Source organism: Schistocerca piceifrons, chromosome 3 (genome assembly GCF_021461385.2).
Source record: "Schistocerca piceifrons isolate TAMUIC-IGC-003096 chromosome 3, iqSchPice1.1, whole genome shotgun sequence".
Lineage (NCBI taxonomy): Eukaryota > Metazoa > Arthropoda > Insecta > Orthoptera > Acrididae > Schistocerca > Schistocerca piceifrons.
Genome location: NC_060140.1, coordinates 583,068,932 through 583,082,937, shown reverse-complemented (window position 1 = coordinate 583,082,937; position 14,006 = coordinate 583,068,932). Strand labels below are relative to the sequence as shown.

The 14,006-nt window shown below is 38.1% G+C and overlaps 1 protein-coding gene across 2 annotated transcripts in view; it reads left to right on the top strand.

Annotated features, from left to right (window-relative positions):
• LOC124789370 (structural maintenance of chromosomes protein 1A) overlaps nt 1-14,006 on the top strand; it is a 168,005-nt gene that overhangs the window by 20,108 nt on the left and 133,891 nt on the right. For both annotated transcript variants that reach the window (XM_047256697.1, XM_047256696.1), the window contains exon 4: nt 2,508-2,656. In XM_047256697.1, the coding sequence (XP_047112653.1) occupies nt 2,508-2,656 (149 nt within the window). The remainder of the gene's footprint in view (nt 1-2,507; nt 2,657-14,006) is intronic.

Below are 14,006 nucleotides of genomic sequence, written 5' to 3'. Positions count from 1 at the left end.
GGGTGTATGGGTATGATCCTGAAACCAAAGTGCAGTCTTCAGAGTGGAACACTCCAGGTTCACCACGCCCGAAGAAAGCACGATAAAGTCGGTCGAAGGTGAAGACAATGTTGGTGATTTTTTTTCGATTCTACTGGTATTATGCATCGTGAATTTGCCGTAGGAGGACAGACAATTAACCAGGAATACTACAAATGTGTCCTTGAGCATTTACGTGAAAAGGTGCGGAAGAAAGGGGCTGCATTGTGGAAAGGCAGGAGTTGGATGCTACACCATGGCAATGCTCCGGCTCATCATGCCTTCTCCATCATTGAATTTTTGACCAAATTCAAAATACCTGTGCTTCCACAACCACCCTATCCCCTGATTTAGCCCCGGTGGACTTCTACCTGTTTCCTAAACTGAAATTTTCACTGAATGGAATCCATTTGACTCGATCGAAGACATCCAGGCAAATAAGGAGAGCGTCCTTAACACACTTCAGGAAAAAAAATTCCAGGAATGTTACAAAAGTGGAAACACCTTTAGAGTCGGTGTGTTCAGTCAGAAGGGGACTATTTTAGCATGTAAGTACCACCATTGTACAATTACAAGCCCATTCTTAAAACTTTCTAATCACACCTTGTAATTTTTAACCAGAAAGTGGTAAGCTTTTTTTTTTTTTTTTTTTTTTTTTTTACATTCAACAGTTTTCGACTATCCAGTTTTCATAGTACTGCTGGTGAAAATGTCTTCCATCCAATGCCTTATCTGGTCTGATATTTTGTAAGATTATATTTAGTTTACTAGATGCCATTTCCTGAAGTTGGTATGTAGGGTGTCGACCCAATCCCCACGGTCTAGAAATTTTTTGGTGTCGTGAACAGAGCAAACTGGGCTTGCATATCTGGTTCATCTGAAATTGGTGTTAGCCCTGCAGAGAAGTAATTCATAGCATAAAGAGTCATCTGATGCACAAAACACATTCCATAATTTCATAACACAGTAATAGCAGCGATACCTGTCTGCAGTTTTATACATCTGCCCTCTTCAACTTCATGAAAAATGGCATGACTGGTGCCCCTGTCTAGTCACATTGGACACTACATTGCTCCACTACTTTACAATAAACAGCTGCTAGAAATGCAGTGATTGCTTTCACATAAACAGTGGAGAATTTAAGAGGTGACACATCATGTCCAGTGTTCTTCCCTTTGTTGACTGACTTTAGTTGCTTTTTAATTCCAGATTCTTTTATCTCTGTGCACATCATGAACAAGGAGTTGAAAGCACTGCTGATTAATTTTCAGTCATTAAACTTTGTGGGATGCATTACTAGAATTCAAATAGATATTGTCATTGACAACAATTATGGCAAATTCCGTAAAGAATCTGTACATGTGCTTCATGCTTTACTGTCGGTGGTTGTTTTTGAAACATTGTTTGTATTTTAAAGTCTTCTAACTTTACTAATCTATTAATATATTGCTCCAGAATTGTGCTGCTTTGTCCACTTCCTACATGCCCACAGTCCTTCTTCTAGTTTGTGTTTGACGTGTGTGTGTGTGTGTGTGTGTGTGTGTGTGTGTGTGTGTGTGTGTGAGAGAGAGAGAGAGAGAGAGAGAGAGAGAGAGAATTAGCCATGGTCAGATGGAACTAATGTGAAAGCTGGCCCTACTGAAATTGAGCAGCTCTCATGAATACTTGTTACATAATTTTAAGAGGAAACAGTAGAAATGTAATCTTTTCATACTCTCATTGTATTATCATTTGCACTTCTTCAATTTTATTTGTGGGGTCAGCAGACTGTTTCAGTTTTTGTTTAAGACACTTAAAGCTGTAATATAATGTGTCCTTGTAGTTTCAAGGAATATTGTATGGTTGGGAGAAGTGGGTATTCAGCAGCAAAACCTTAACCAGTTTTTGTGAATGCTGGAAGATGAAAACTTTGACAGTGGTTTTATATAAATGCTTAAATTTTTGAAAGTATTAAAATATGTGTGTTAATTTTTTTGCGAAGCATAAGGATTTGAAAACACTGCTGATTAATTTTCAGTTATTTGAACTTTATGGGAAGGGTTGCTAGACCTTCAAACAGTTATTACCACAAAACACTTTTTGCTAGGTGAAGAACGATGGGATCAAAGTATCAGAACAAAAACCAATCTGTATTACTCTTTCCATTGTGTTCAGATGCTGTGCATTTACTGAAATTAAACTTTGCTAGACATTGTGATATGAGCTCATAAATTACTCAGTATGAAACTGCTTGGGTTTTGGGCATGCAATAGTGAGAGAATGTTCAAAAGAATATTCAGTATTAATTGACAAAATTAAGATTTTTAAAAAAAGTTGTATTGTTTCTAGCCTATGCATTACTACCGTAATTGTATAACTGTGCCATACTTAATAGAAATTTAAAAATGTGATGGAGATTTCCACTTTTACTGTGATAATGCATGTTTTAATTAAGTCACCATTTCTTTTATCAGTTTCAATAGTTCTTTTAGCTTGTACCTCTTTTTCAGTCTGTTAGCAGCCAGGTGTATCTTGCTGATTTAGAAAAGCTAGGCATTAATGCAAAGGCCAAGAATTTTCTTGTATTTCAAGGGGCTGTGGAATCAATAGCAATGAAAAATCCCAAAGAGCGGACAGCACTGTTCGAGGAAATTAGTGGGTGAGTTAAAACAATCTTTCTTGTTATTTTATTCATGAGGGCTGGAGCATATCACAGCTATTACCAGAAATGTCAGTGAGGAAGAAAACTGCAACCAGTCACAATATTTTAATGAAAAATTTAAACAATGGAAAATCTAGTATAATGGCAATACTATGAAACAGATAAATTGCTGCTCACCATATAGTGGAAATGATGAGTCGCAGACTGCAAAACAAGTAAGTTTTTGATCAAAAGATCTCCTTCTGAATTAAGAAACACATGTACACATATACATGAACGCACGAACAAACATGTTCACGAAAATGCAAACACACACACACACACACACACACACACACACACACACACACACACACACACACACACACACAAGCACTTCAGTAGCTGTAGACAGTGGTCATGTGTGTGTGTGTGTGTGTGTGTGTGTGTGTGTGTTTTTTCTAATTCAGAAGAAGGCCTTTTGACTGAAAGCTTACTTGTTTGGCAGTATTTTCGTTGTGCCTGTCTGTAACTCAGCATCTGCACTATATGGTAAGTAGCAATCTATCCTGTTCATAATATTGTCATTAATGAAAAATTTATTTCTTCAATCTTCAAACTAATTACTGGCTTTGACATTTTGACATAAAATTAGATGGGAGTGAGGATTTCTTGTACAAATTTCACTTTTTATCTTGAGCAAAATGTGCTTTCTATGTTGTAATTTAGAGGTCTGCATCATTGTTTTGTGACACGCTGAATTATGAGCTAGATTGGAGACATGCCTTAATATACAAAGTAAATTTTTTCTCATCATAAAATATGAAATTCATGTGAGAAATTGTCCCTGCCGTCCTGAAATGAGCCTAGGCCCGAAACTAGTTAAGGAGAAATAAAATAGTGTGGGTGGTTACAGTCTTCTTCCTAACTGACATTCTTACTTCTCTCCTCTTTCAAGTGTGACTTCTCATTGCCTGTCCAGACTGATAAAGACATTCTGCATCATATATATTTGCTAAAAAATGAGCTGTTGTAATTTGATGTGGAAATTCAGCTCTGGGATCAATTATTTGTGTGAACAGGGTAGTAAATGCATGAAGAAACCAGTGACAGAAGTTAAATAGAATACTTGATAAACACATTCTGGGATAAAACAAGGGGCCATTCTGCAGCAGTCACAATTTTGACAAAATAGCTCATGGGTGAAGGGCCAGACGTTGATGTCCAACAGACACACTATAATGGCAAGCGACCATATTGACATCATCAAGGGCGCTATGACGGCAGTGTGGTTGCTAAGCTCAAAAACTGCACCTGTTGAATGCTGACGTCTGTCCATCAACCATGAACTTTTTCATCATGAATTACGCTGGGAGAAGCTAAAGAATAGGTCCCTATATATCCTAATTGAATGTGCCTATGGATCTTAGCAACACCTTATCATTATATGCACTTGTATTAAGGTAAATGCACTGTGTCTTCACAGTTATGTTCTAAGCCACCCACCAGTTTTGGCCGAGATATTCTGAAACAATTGTAAAAGAAAGTGGAGATTGAATGACTGCCCTTTTGGCTGTTATAAAATGCAAAAGAACTTGTGCATCTGTTATGTATGTGTGTTTATCACGTTTGTAAACATACACTAAGCAACACATTAGCTCAAAAATTGTGAGCTGTAGGAATCATGGATTATCTTAAGACAAACTTTTTTCTGAAAAAGATGAAGCCTCAAGGTTTATCATTCACTTTTATTTTAGTTCTGTGACAGATAACAAATTTTACAACAATGCTGACAGAAAATGTAACTATCCTTAAAGGAAAAAAAGTGTGAGCTGAGTTTTCAAACAGTTTCACATGTAATTGGCTTTTGTATGGAGAAGTCTGAAACATTATAGTGTGCAGAGAAGTATGTTGCAGTCAGGGCAGTACCAACTTGCTACTGAGCAGGTGGTGCAGTGGTTAGCACACCGGACTTGCGTTCGGGAGGAAGACGGTTCAAACCCGCGTCTGGCCATCCTGATTTAGGTTTTCCATGATTGCCCTAAATCGCTTCAGGCAAATGCCAGGATGGTTCATTTGAAAGGGCACACCTGTCTTCCTTCCCTATCCTTCCCTAATCCGATGGGACCAATGACCTCACTGTTTGGTACCTTCCCCCAAATCGACCCACCAACTTGTTGCTTTCCTACTTGCAGCAATACATTGTTTCATCTTCTTTGTACAAATCTTGCAAAGCAGTGTTGTTTTCTGCTTCATCTCACTTGCATGAATTTTATCAGGAAAGTGTCTTCATACAAGCCTACTGCTGATAGTTGCACTAGGTACTATTGAGACAGTGTTGTGCCTTTCTGGAAGAGTCCTTCACCAATTTCTTCAGACTGTTCCTACTCAGATATTTCTGCCAGTCGAGAATCATTCAGTTTTTCCTCTAGAGTTTCCAAAATTTCTTATTCACCCAAGAGATGATATATTTGTAGCAGAATTGCAGAAAACATCAAAACCTTAAGGGTACATACAGAATCTCACCACAGTGCAAGCATACAATTGCTCAGTAGTCATGGCAGTAGCTGTTACATTCACTTCTACTTCTATTAAAATAATGCTGTAAACTGACAACAGAGGGCAACACCTGTTAAGGAGCAGGTAGTGAGATGTCCATACATTGCTCTTGTATACACCAGTCTCATTGTGGAATGATAGTTGGCTGGTGCATTGTGAAACATTGCAACCTGAGATATGCAGGGTTGGGCAAATAAAAGTGGCCTGGATGGGTTGATACGATTGGACATGAATTTACGCATATAACAACATCCCATGATGTGCACACCACGTGTATGCCTGCCATGTGGTCCACACCGGTTCAGAGCATAGTGCGGGCTGTGTCAGTGTGAGTGGAGCAGTGCAAAAGAGGTGATGGTACTCACAGTGGAGCAGTGGGTGCTCATTATGGAAAGTTGCTTAGAAGTTTAATGGTATAAAAGTGCCAGCTAAGTGTGCCATGCAGTGCCTAGTGTGAAAATTGCTTCAGACAGGATCTGTTTTGAACAAGTCAAAAAACATTCCGAAACGTGCCTTCTCACCAGAAAATGTGGCTGCAGTTCACCAGAAAATGCTTCAGAGTCCTACCAATTCAGCCCGCCACTTGTCGCAAGAGCTTGGCATATCACATGGACCTTCACATGCAACCTACCAAATGTTAATGATGTTCATGCATTAAAACCAGCAGATACTCTCAGCACCTCCAGTTTTGTGAGCAGTTGTTCACTGAGATAACATGAATGGCTTGCACATGGATCTGTTCTTTATGTCTGATGAGAGGAGCTATGTCAACTCACAGAATCACAGGTACTGGGCAGCAGAGAATCCGCATATCTTCCCCGAAACACCATTGCTGGATCAGAAGGTTGGGGTTTGGGATGCAACGCCTGCACAGCATATAATTGGTCCCATCTTCTTTCATCAGACGCTGGCTTCGGCACATTACATTGCCAACATTTTGAAACCATTTGTGGCAGGATTAACTGAGGAGGAAAAGAATTACAGTTACTTCCAGCAGGATTTAGCAACTGCCTGTACAGCCAGGTGTTTACACAGTCTTCATGCCTGACAGAATTGTTAGCAGTGGTCAATCTGGCCATCCAGGTCAACTGAACTGTCAGTGAGCAATTATTTTGTGTGAGGCATCCTCAAGTCTAATATGTATTGCAACAACACTTATTGTCTTAAAGAGCTGCAACAGAACATTTCAGATGCGACTGCAGCAATTACAGCAATCCCACTTCAATCCTTGAGCAACTTGCTGACCAGAACACCCCAACAACCAAAAAGTGCCAAGAGATGAATGTGATAACTTTTGGCATCTGCAGTAGCCTGGTTAATACTGTATTCCCTTTCCTCAGCTGTGTTTCTTTGTACCATGGAACTCTGTTCTCTGGGCCACTTTCATTTGTCTTTTGAGCACAGTTTCATGGCGTGAGTTGCACTTGGGCTTGGTCACCAAAGTGTTAATATGAAGGTAACTGAAGATGTTGGTGGGCCCTTAAAATTCTTAGTGCCACCCAAACTAAAAACCCACTGTTGGCCATTAAAATTACAACACTATGAAGATGGCTTGCAACCAATTTCAAAATGGCATGAAGTGTACTACATGCATGTAATACCTGCACAAAGGAAGTAGGAGTTATGCTGCCTACATTCTCTAAGTAAGGAAAGAACTGCTGCTAATGTTGTTTGCAATCCTAAGAATGCCATGTGAATACAGACTCTGTGGATTCTGGAGGGCTGTACTCAACATGATGCAGGATCTCAAGTGCCCCACACAGCTAATGCCCGAGATGACAGCTGTATTGTTCCCTTGGCCGTGCAGGGTGGTACGGCTATATCATGTACTTTGAATCAGGAAATGTGGTTATTTGCAAGCGAGAAAAGTATCCCTATGGAAAGTTTTGAGAATGCCTGGAGAACCACAGATTGTCAGCACAACCAATTTTGAGGCTTCTATTGATACACTAAAAAGAGGTGCGTCAAGAGTGGTGCGCTCAGTGACGATGTTTAACATAGGAGCTTGCATCATGTCATCATTTCAGATGATTCCCATTTCTGCATACAGCATCACAGTATTTGTTTGTGGAGGCTCAGGGAGAACGAACATCTGCAGATTTCATTTGTAATTGTCATGAGGGCCGGCATGGACTGATGGTAGGGGCTGCCATTGTGTACACAACACACTAATCTCTGGTTCACTTATCCAGTTAATTGGATAAAAGCCATTACATTTTTGATGATGTTTTAGGGCTGGTGACCGTGTCCTGCAATCAAGGTCTCTCAGTGAGACTCCATGTTCTCTGCACTGCACTGGACCTACATTGACACACAGTGTGTTGGGCTGATATTCTGACAAGCTCATTTACCAGATACCTCACTTACTGAAAACATTTAGTCATGGGTTACCAGGATACAGGTATGCCACCACTTGGCAGGCACTATGATTTGAGGAATTCTTTCATGGAGTTGAAACAGCATTGAATGACATATCCATATCTGATGTCCAAATTCAGTTTGACTTAAAGCCCAGTTGTGTTAGAGCCATTGTTGCTGCCTGAGATGTCAGCTCGGTGTACTAAATTTCACAATATACCAAATCACTGACAAATTGAATTATGGTCCATTGCATGCCAAATAGTCTTATTTCGGAAAAATTTCCGTTATGATCATCACGGATTTTGATGAAATTTTGTGTAGACATGTGCATGTTCCCAATTAAATGGTAGAGTTTACTTGCAGAGATATTGTCATAGTGCAGCTTTCAACAGTTTACCCCTGAGTTTTTGACAACTTTGAAACATAATATGTTGGGCAATATTTCCTTGGGGGAAACAAAACTAGACCATTATGTACAACTTACGCACATTCTTTATTCAAATAATAAAAAAAACTGTGAACAATTTTCATATAGATAGTTTGATGTGAAGTCAAATGAAATGACACAGTTTCAGAGACTTTACTGGTATCATACAGATATGTTTTTATGTATACAGTCTTAAGCAGCAAGTGAAAATTTGTACGAAGGCCAGGAATCAAACCTGGGTCTCCTGCTTACTAGGCAGGTGTGTTAAGTCATTAAGCCACCAAGTCACCTTAGCACAGCAGCTCGCACAACTGGCACACCTCCCTCCTCGATCCAAATTCTCACAGCCAATTTACTTACTACTCCCCTTATACGTGAACTGAATTGCAATGCTCTCTCTGTTCTGGAATAGCTCCATGGTATCTAATGTGGGGCGGCAGTGAGAATCAGGATCAAGGAGGGAAGCATGCCAGGGTAAACCGTGCAATTGTGTGAACTGCTGTGGAAAAGGGGGCTTAGTGGCTAATGCTCCTCCCCAGTAAACAGGAGACCCAGGTTTGATTCCCAACCTTAGTACAAATTTTCACACGCTGCTTCATTCTACATACGTGTTATGATGTAAAGTCAGCCAAAAAATTGCTGCTTGGAAAAAATGTGAAGTTAAGTCTTTTATATCTTCAGAAGTAATTGTAGGATAAAATTGAAACTATGTGTGTAATACTTTACAGCACGAGACCTTAGAATATACAATTTAATTCTCCTACTTCTTTCCAGGAGTTTACAATTTGATGGCAAAATTGAAAATTTTTGTAAAGAAATCAGAAATGGGTATTTTTATCCCACTTTTACACAAAAGTGTTTCCTGCAACCCTTTAAAACCATTTTCATTATTTGAAACCACTTAAAAAATTTGATTCCCCCCCCCCCCTCCGTGCAAGCATATAATGGCATAAAAACAAAGAAAAGGTCCCTGTGCAGCAAAAATACACCCGTATTCTGCTGATACTCAAATTAAATCTGACAGTTTAATATGTTTTACAATTATTTAGTAATGTTTGGGAAAAGTAAAAACAGAAATCCTTATCAATAGGAAGTGAATTTGGCTTAGAAAAATTCTGCAAACTGTGAAGTAAGTAGTCTTTTGTTTTTATTTTAAATATCTGTAAAGTGTTCAGTTCTGTGAAATGGGAAGGGTATAAAGAATCCAGTAAAAAGGATAGCATTCTCTTTTTTGTGCCTCTAATAATGGGAGTTAATCACACTTGATAAATTCCATTTTTTTGTTTCTATTCGAACAAACATTTTTTCCTGAACAATGAGCCCTAGGTGTTGAACCGTGCCTTGCATGATTAAAATATTTCACACAGAAGTTGTCACAAGGTACACAGTTTATAGAAAATACCATATCAATAATTAACAATTGGCTATATTTCTGTTTGCTTCATTCTTATGGAGCCTTGTTCAAACTATCTGCATTTTTATTGTTGCATAGTATAACAACTTTCGTGAAGATGATTTTTTGCATATTTTTGAATTTGTCTTTGATAAAGAAGTTGATTCATAACATTAAGTCAAGTCAGATAATTTTATCCAGCTTCCAAGGCTGTTTTAAATAAACATATGGAGGCAGTTTTCAGCTTCATCATCACTGTCTGATGAGGACTGTTCACCAAATGAAGTGGTAATTCACTAGATGAAGATTTGAACCGTAACTTATCATCAGATGGTATTTCATCTATAAAATGAACAGTCATCACCAGGAGTAAACATCTGTGTGTGAAGAAGCAAACAATGTAAAATCCATGATGGAATGTAACAATATTTTCATAATATTGTGTGTGAAGAAGAAAATTTAAAAGGCACAGAGTGCAACTGGAAATCAAATTGCAGATGCTATGGGTGTAAATCATCAAATTCTTCAAGCCAGTAAAAGTAAGCATTTTGAAAATTGTGCTGACTGCACATTTGCTGACTGTACTGAAGGGCAGGATTCAGGAATCCAATCATAAGGAACAGCTGCAAATTTTAACCACGACACCTGTAAGCAAGACAATCAGAGAATCAGAAACATCTTTTGCACTATAGGAAAGAACAGTAAAGTGTTGGAAAGCTTAAAGCAAAGAAGCACATAGTAGCACTTCCAGAAAATCAACATGGGTGACAAATATAAGCAGAAGTCAGTAGCAGAAGCCAAAATTTTTTGAAGATTAAGAAGTCAGCAGAGAATGCCCTGGAAAAAGAATAGTATGCCAATTAGACTTTCGGACACAAAGACAGAAATGCCAAAAATATTATTGCTTTACAATTTAGTGGAAACACATATACGTGTGCTACAGGAATTGAAATAGGCCAAAAATAGGGTTTTCAAAATTTTGTGAACTTGGACCAAAATGGTGTGTAACAGATATATCAGCTGGAATGCTGCAGTTTTGTGTTTGTGCAATTTCAAGCTCTTTTCATAGAGCCTGTCACGTGCAATTATTGTGTATCGGCATTGGACCCATACCACTCAGGACAAGAAGCAAATGACAGTGTCTGAATTTATTGAAAAAATAGGGGGAAAATTTTGGAGTTTGTCATGTCATCATTACTTCACCAGACATCAAAGTTTGCTTTTCGGTGCCTTTAAATGTGAACTAAAGAAAGATGAGCGTATTATTATGATGGATTTTGCCAAAAATTATTCATTTATTATTCAGAATGCAGTGCAAAGTTTCCACTGGGAAAATAGTCAAGCAACAAGTCATTCAATTGTCATCTATTTTCACCAAAATCAGAATGTGGAATTGGAGTATCTGCAATGTCAGTGACTGTCTGCTACATGACATTTATAATGAACATGATATTTAGAGTGCATGGGTTTTTTTCGTATCAGAGAGCTGATCAAATATGTAAAAACATGGTTTGCACAGATATCCTGCAGCCATTATTTCACTAATGGCTCCAACACCAAATGAAAACGTTTCAAAAATTTTATCAGTTTGTTCTAATTGTAAAAGAAATTTTAGGAATTATTTAGCTGCAAGTCATGGTAAGTCACTTTGCAATGTGACTGAAGGTACAACAAAGTGATGAGCAGTGAGTGCAGATTTGCAACTGCCAGTTAGTATGACTTCCTCTGCCAGTTAGTAACATGCATTGTACAAATATTAATGTCATATTATTTCATTGTCAGTCTAATGCCTGTAGATAGGTTTTGCATCTCCACCGAGATTTGATAACGTTAAATTCACTTTCATCAGCAAAAACGAAATTGAACTAAATAAAGCATCACAAGAAGAGAGGTTTAAACAGGGGCATATTGTAGCAGGAGTTAAGAGAACTGAGGAAACAATAATTCAGGTCAACAGAATTTCAAGTGTTGTATTATCTTTTATGGCCATAATTAGTGAAATTAGTTGAGGAGGTATATTAACATCTGATCGCCAGCCATAGCAATATGCTGCATGCATTTATGAAAAAGGGTGGTGTGTTGGAAACACCTGCAAGACTTCCTCTGAGCAGAAGGACACTTAAATAAGCTTCATGCACCCACATGAGCCAGCAAATTCATTTTATTGGCATCAAGGAGTGGCAAGCACTGAACAGCGCATTATTGCAGTTATTCCAGCATGATAAGGGACAAAGTCTGCCCATCAGCATAGTTTTCCTCATGATATTCAGCAGCAAATTAATGAAATCTCAAAAAATTCAAGTAGCTTGGAGCAAACACAAGTGCAGGTGTCTAAGAGAGATCTCTTGTAGATGTGGAATGGGTCACTTAAAGAAGTGTATCATCAGGCTTGGAATCCTGTGTAAAAAGTCCTCTTTATCAGGTTTGGGATCCTGTATGAAGAAACTCTCATCAGGCTTGGGATCCTGTCTCAAGAAACTCATTTGTGGCTCTTGTTGCACAACTATTTGGCATGGTCCCTATGGCGAGGGGGATGTTGGTTTCCTCACTTTGAAAGAAACTGTCAGTGGTTTGGCCACTATTGAGCATAGCAAAACATTTACAAAATTTTTCATCAGTATGCTTACGTTCCACATAAACTGCGAACTGTGTGAACACAGAATATGCTATACATCAAACCAGAAGTGAACTAGCATATCAATAGCATTTAAAAATAAAGACATATATGCAAAATTATCATTAACATAAATATTGTGCTAGATATAAACAATGCAGTAATGAGCTAAAACTTGATAGTAGTTTGCAGGGTTTGTGTTGCAGCTATTCTGCAACAGTTTTATTACCAAGATCTCCAGTTCTTTGGTAACACACAGTTAAATTTTGAAACTTGTAATTAGCTTGATTCTGTAGTTATTACAGCAGAGAAACTGGATGGTATGTCATTTTTACAACAGAACAACAACTGGCAAAAATATATCACGATGAGTGGGGACAAAGGACATTCCTTCTGTTTTTGTTTTTCTTGTTGTTCCAACTCCAGCTCATGTGCTATTCACCAGGACTTTTTATATTACATTTCCAGATAGTACTAAATAATTGTAAAACAGAATGAAAGATGTCAGATGAGCACTGGAATTTTGTTACATTTTTTTAGAGCCTTATTTGCTGACATTGCAAAACCAATATTACAGTTGACTTGTAATGTGTTCTTTCTAATGAAAATGCTTTAAAAGAGTTCACAGAAAATGCCTTTTCGTAAAAGTGGGCTAAAAATGCCAGTTTTTGGCAGTTTTAAAAAATACTGAACTTCGTCCTCAACTTGTAAACTACTAAAAAGCAGTAGGGTGTCTGACACCTTATTTTGGTAAGTTATTAACACAAAGTGTCTGGTTTATTATGTAGTTACTTCTGCAGATATAAAAACCTAGAATTCACTTTCTTTTCAAGTGGCTTTTTTCCAACTTTGCTTGAAATTATTCTTATGGAAACTGCTCATGACACTGTCTTATTATTATTTTGTTTAAGAGACCACAAAAAGTTGTATAATATGGCATAGTTTTGTTTCTTTTAAGAAAAAATTGCCTGAGATGATATGTCTCAAATTTACCAAAAACTCGACCGTTCACTGTTGAAAGGCACACTCTGGGGTCAAATAAATGACTTTATCTCCACAAGTATTAAATAGTGATTGTAAAACTTTACCAAAGTTTACTGGGAATTTGTGTGAACATTCACACAAAATTTCATCAAAATACATGATAGTCAAGTGAGTATCTCAAAACCATTTGGCATGAAATGACCATCACATGGTTTTCTTTCTACACTGTACATCTACATTTACATACATACACACTAAGTAGCCATATAGTGCATATTGGAGGGTACATTTTACAACTGCAAGTTATTTCATATCCTTTCCTATTCACAAATTAAGTGAAGGAGAAACTGCTACCTATATAGTACCTTATGAGCCCTGATTTATCTTGACCTCACTGTCTTTATGTGGGTTGTGTGTTGCAGGCAGCTGTAGGATCGTTCTGCAGTCTGTTCCAAATGCCATTTCTTCAGAGTTTCCCAATAGTGCTTTGCAAAAAAACTGCCTCAAGGCATATCCACTTCAGTTTGTGGAGCATTTCTGTAACTCTTGCATGTTGATTGAATCTGCCAATAACAAATGGAGCAGCATGCATTGGAATTGCGTTGATGCCTACCTTCAATCAATCTGGTGGAAATCCCAAGCACTCTAGCAGTATTGCAGAATGGCTTGTGCAGGTGTTTTGTACATGGTGTCCTTATAGATGATCTACACTTACTAGAATTTTCCCAGATTGCTGCTGACCCTGTCAGTCAGATCATTTATTTACATAGAGAACAAGAGTGGTCTTATCAATCTTCCCGGGGGCCTTCCAGATGAAACCTTTTTTTCCCCCCTTTCTGGTGGTTGCTGTCCAGGACTGGGTTCTGTAACTCAAAAAGTCTCCAGGCCACTCACGTATCTAAGGATCTATTGTCTATGCTTGGACCTTCATTTACAACCTACAGTATGGCACTGTGTTAAGTGCTTTACAGAATTCTAGGAAAATGGAATCTGCCTATTGCCCTTCTTTCCATGGTTCACAGATGTCATA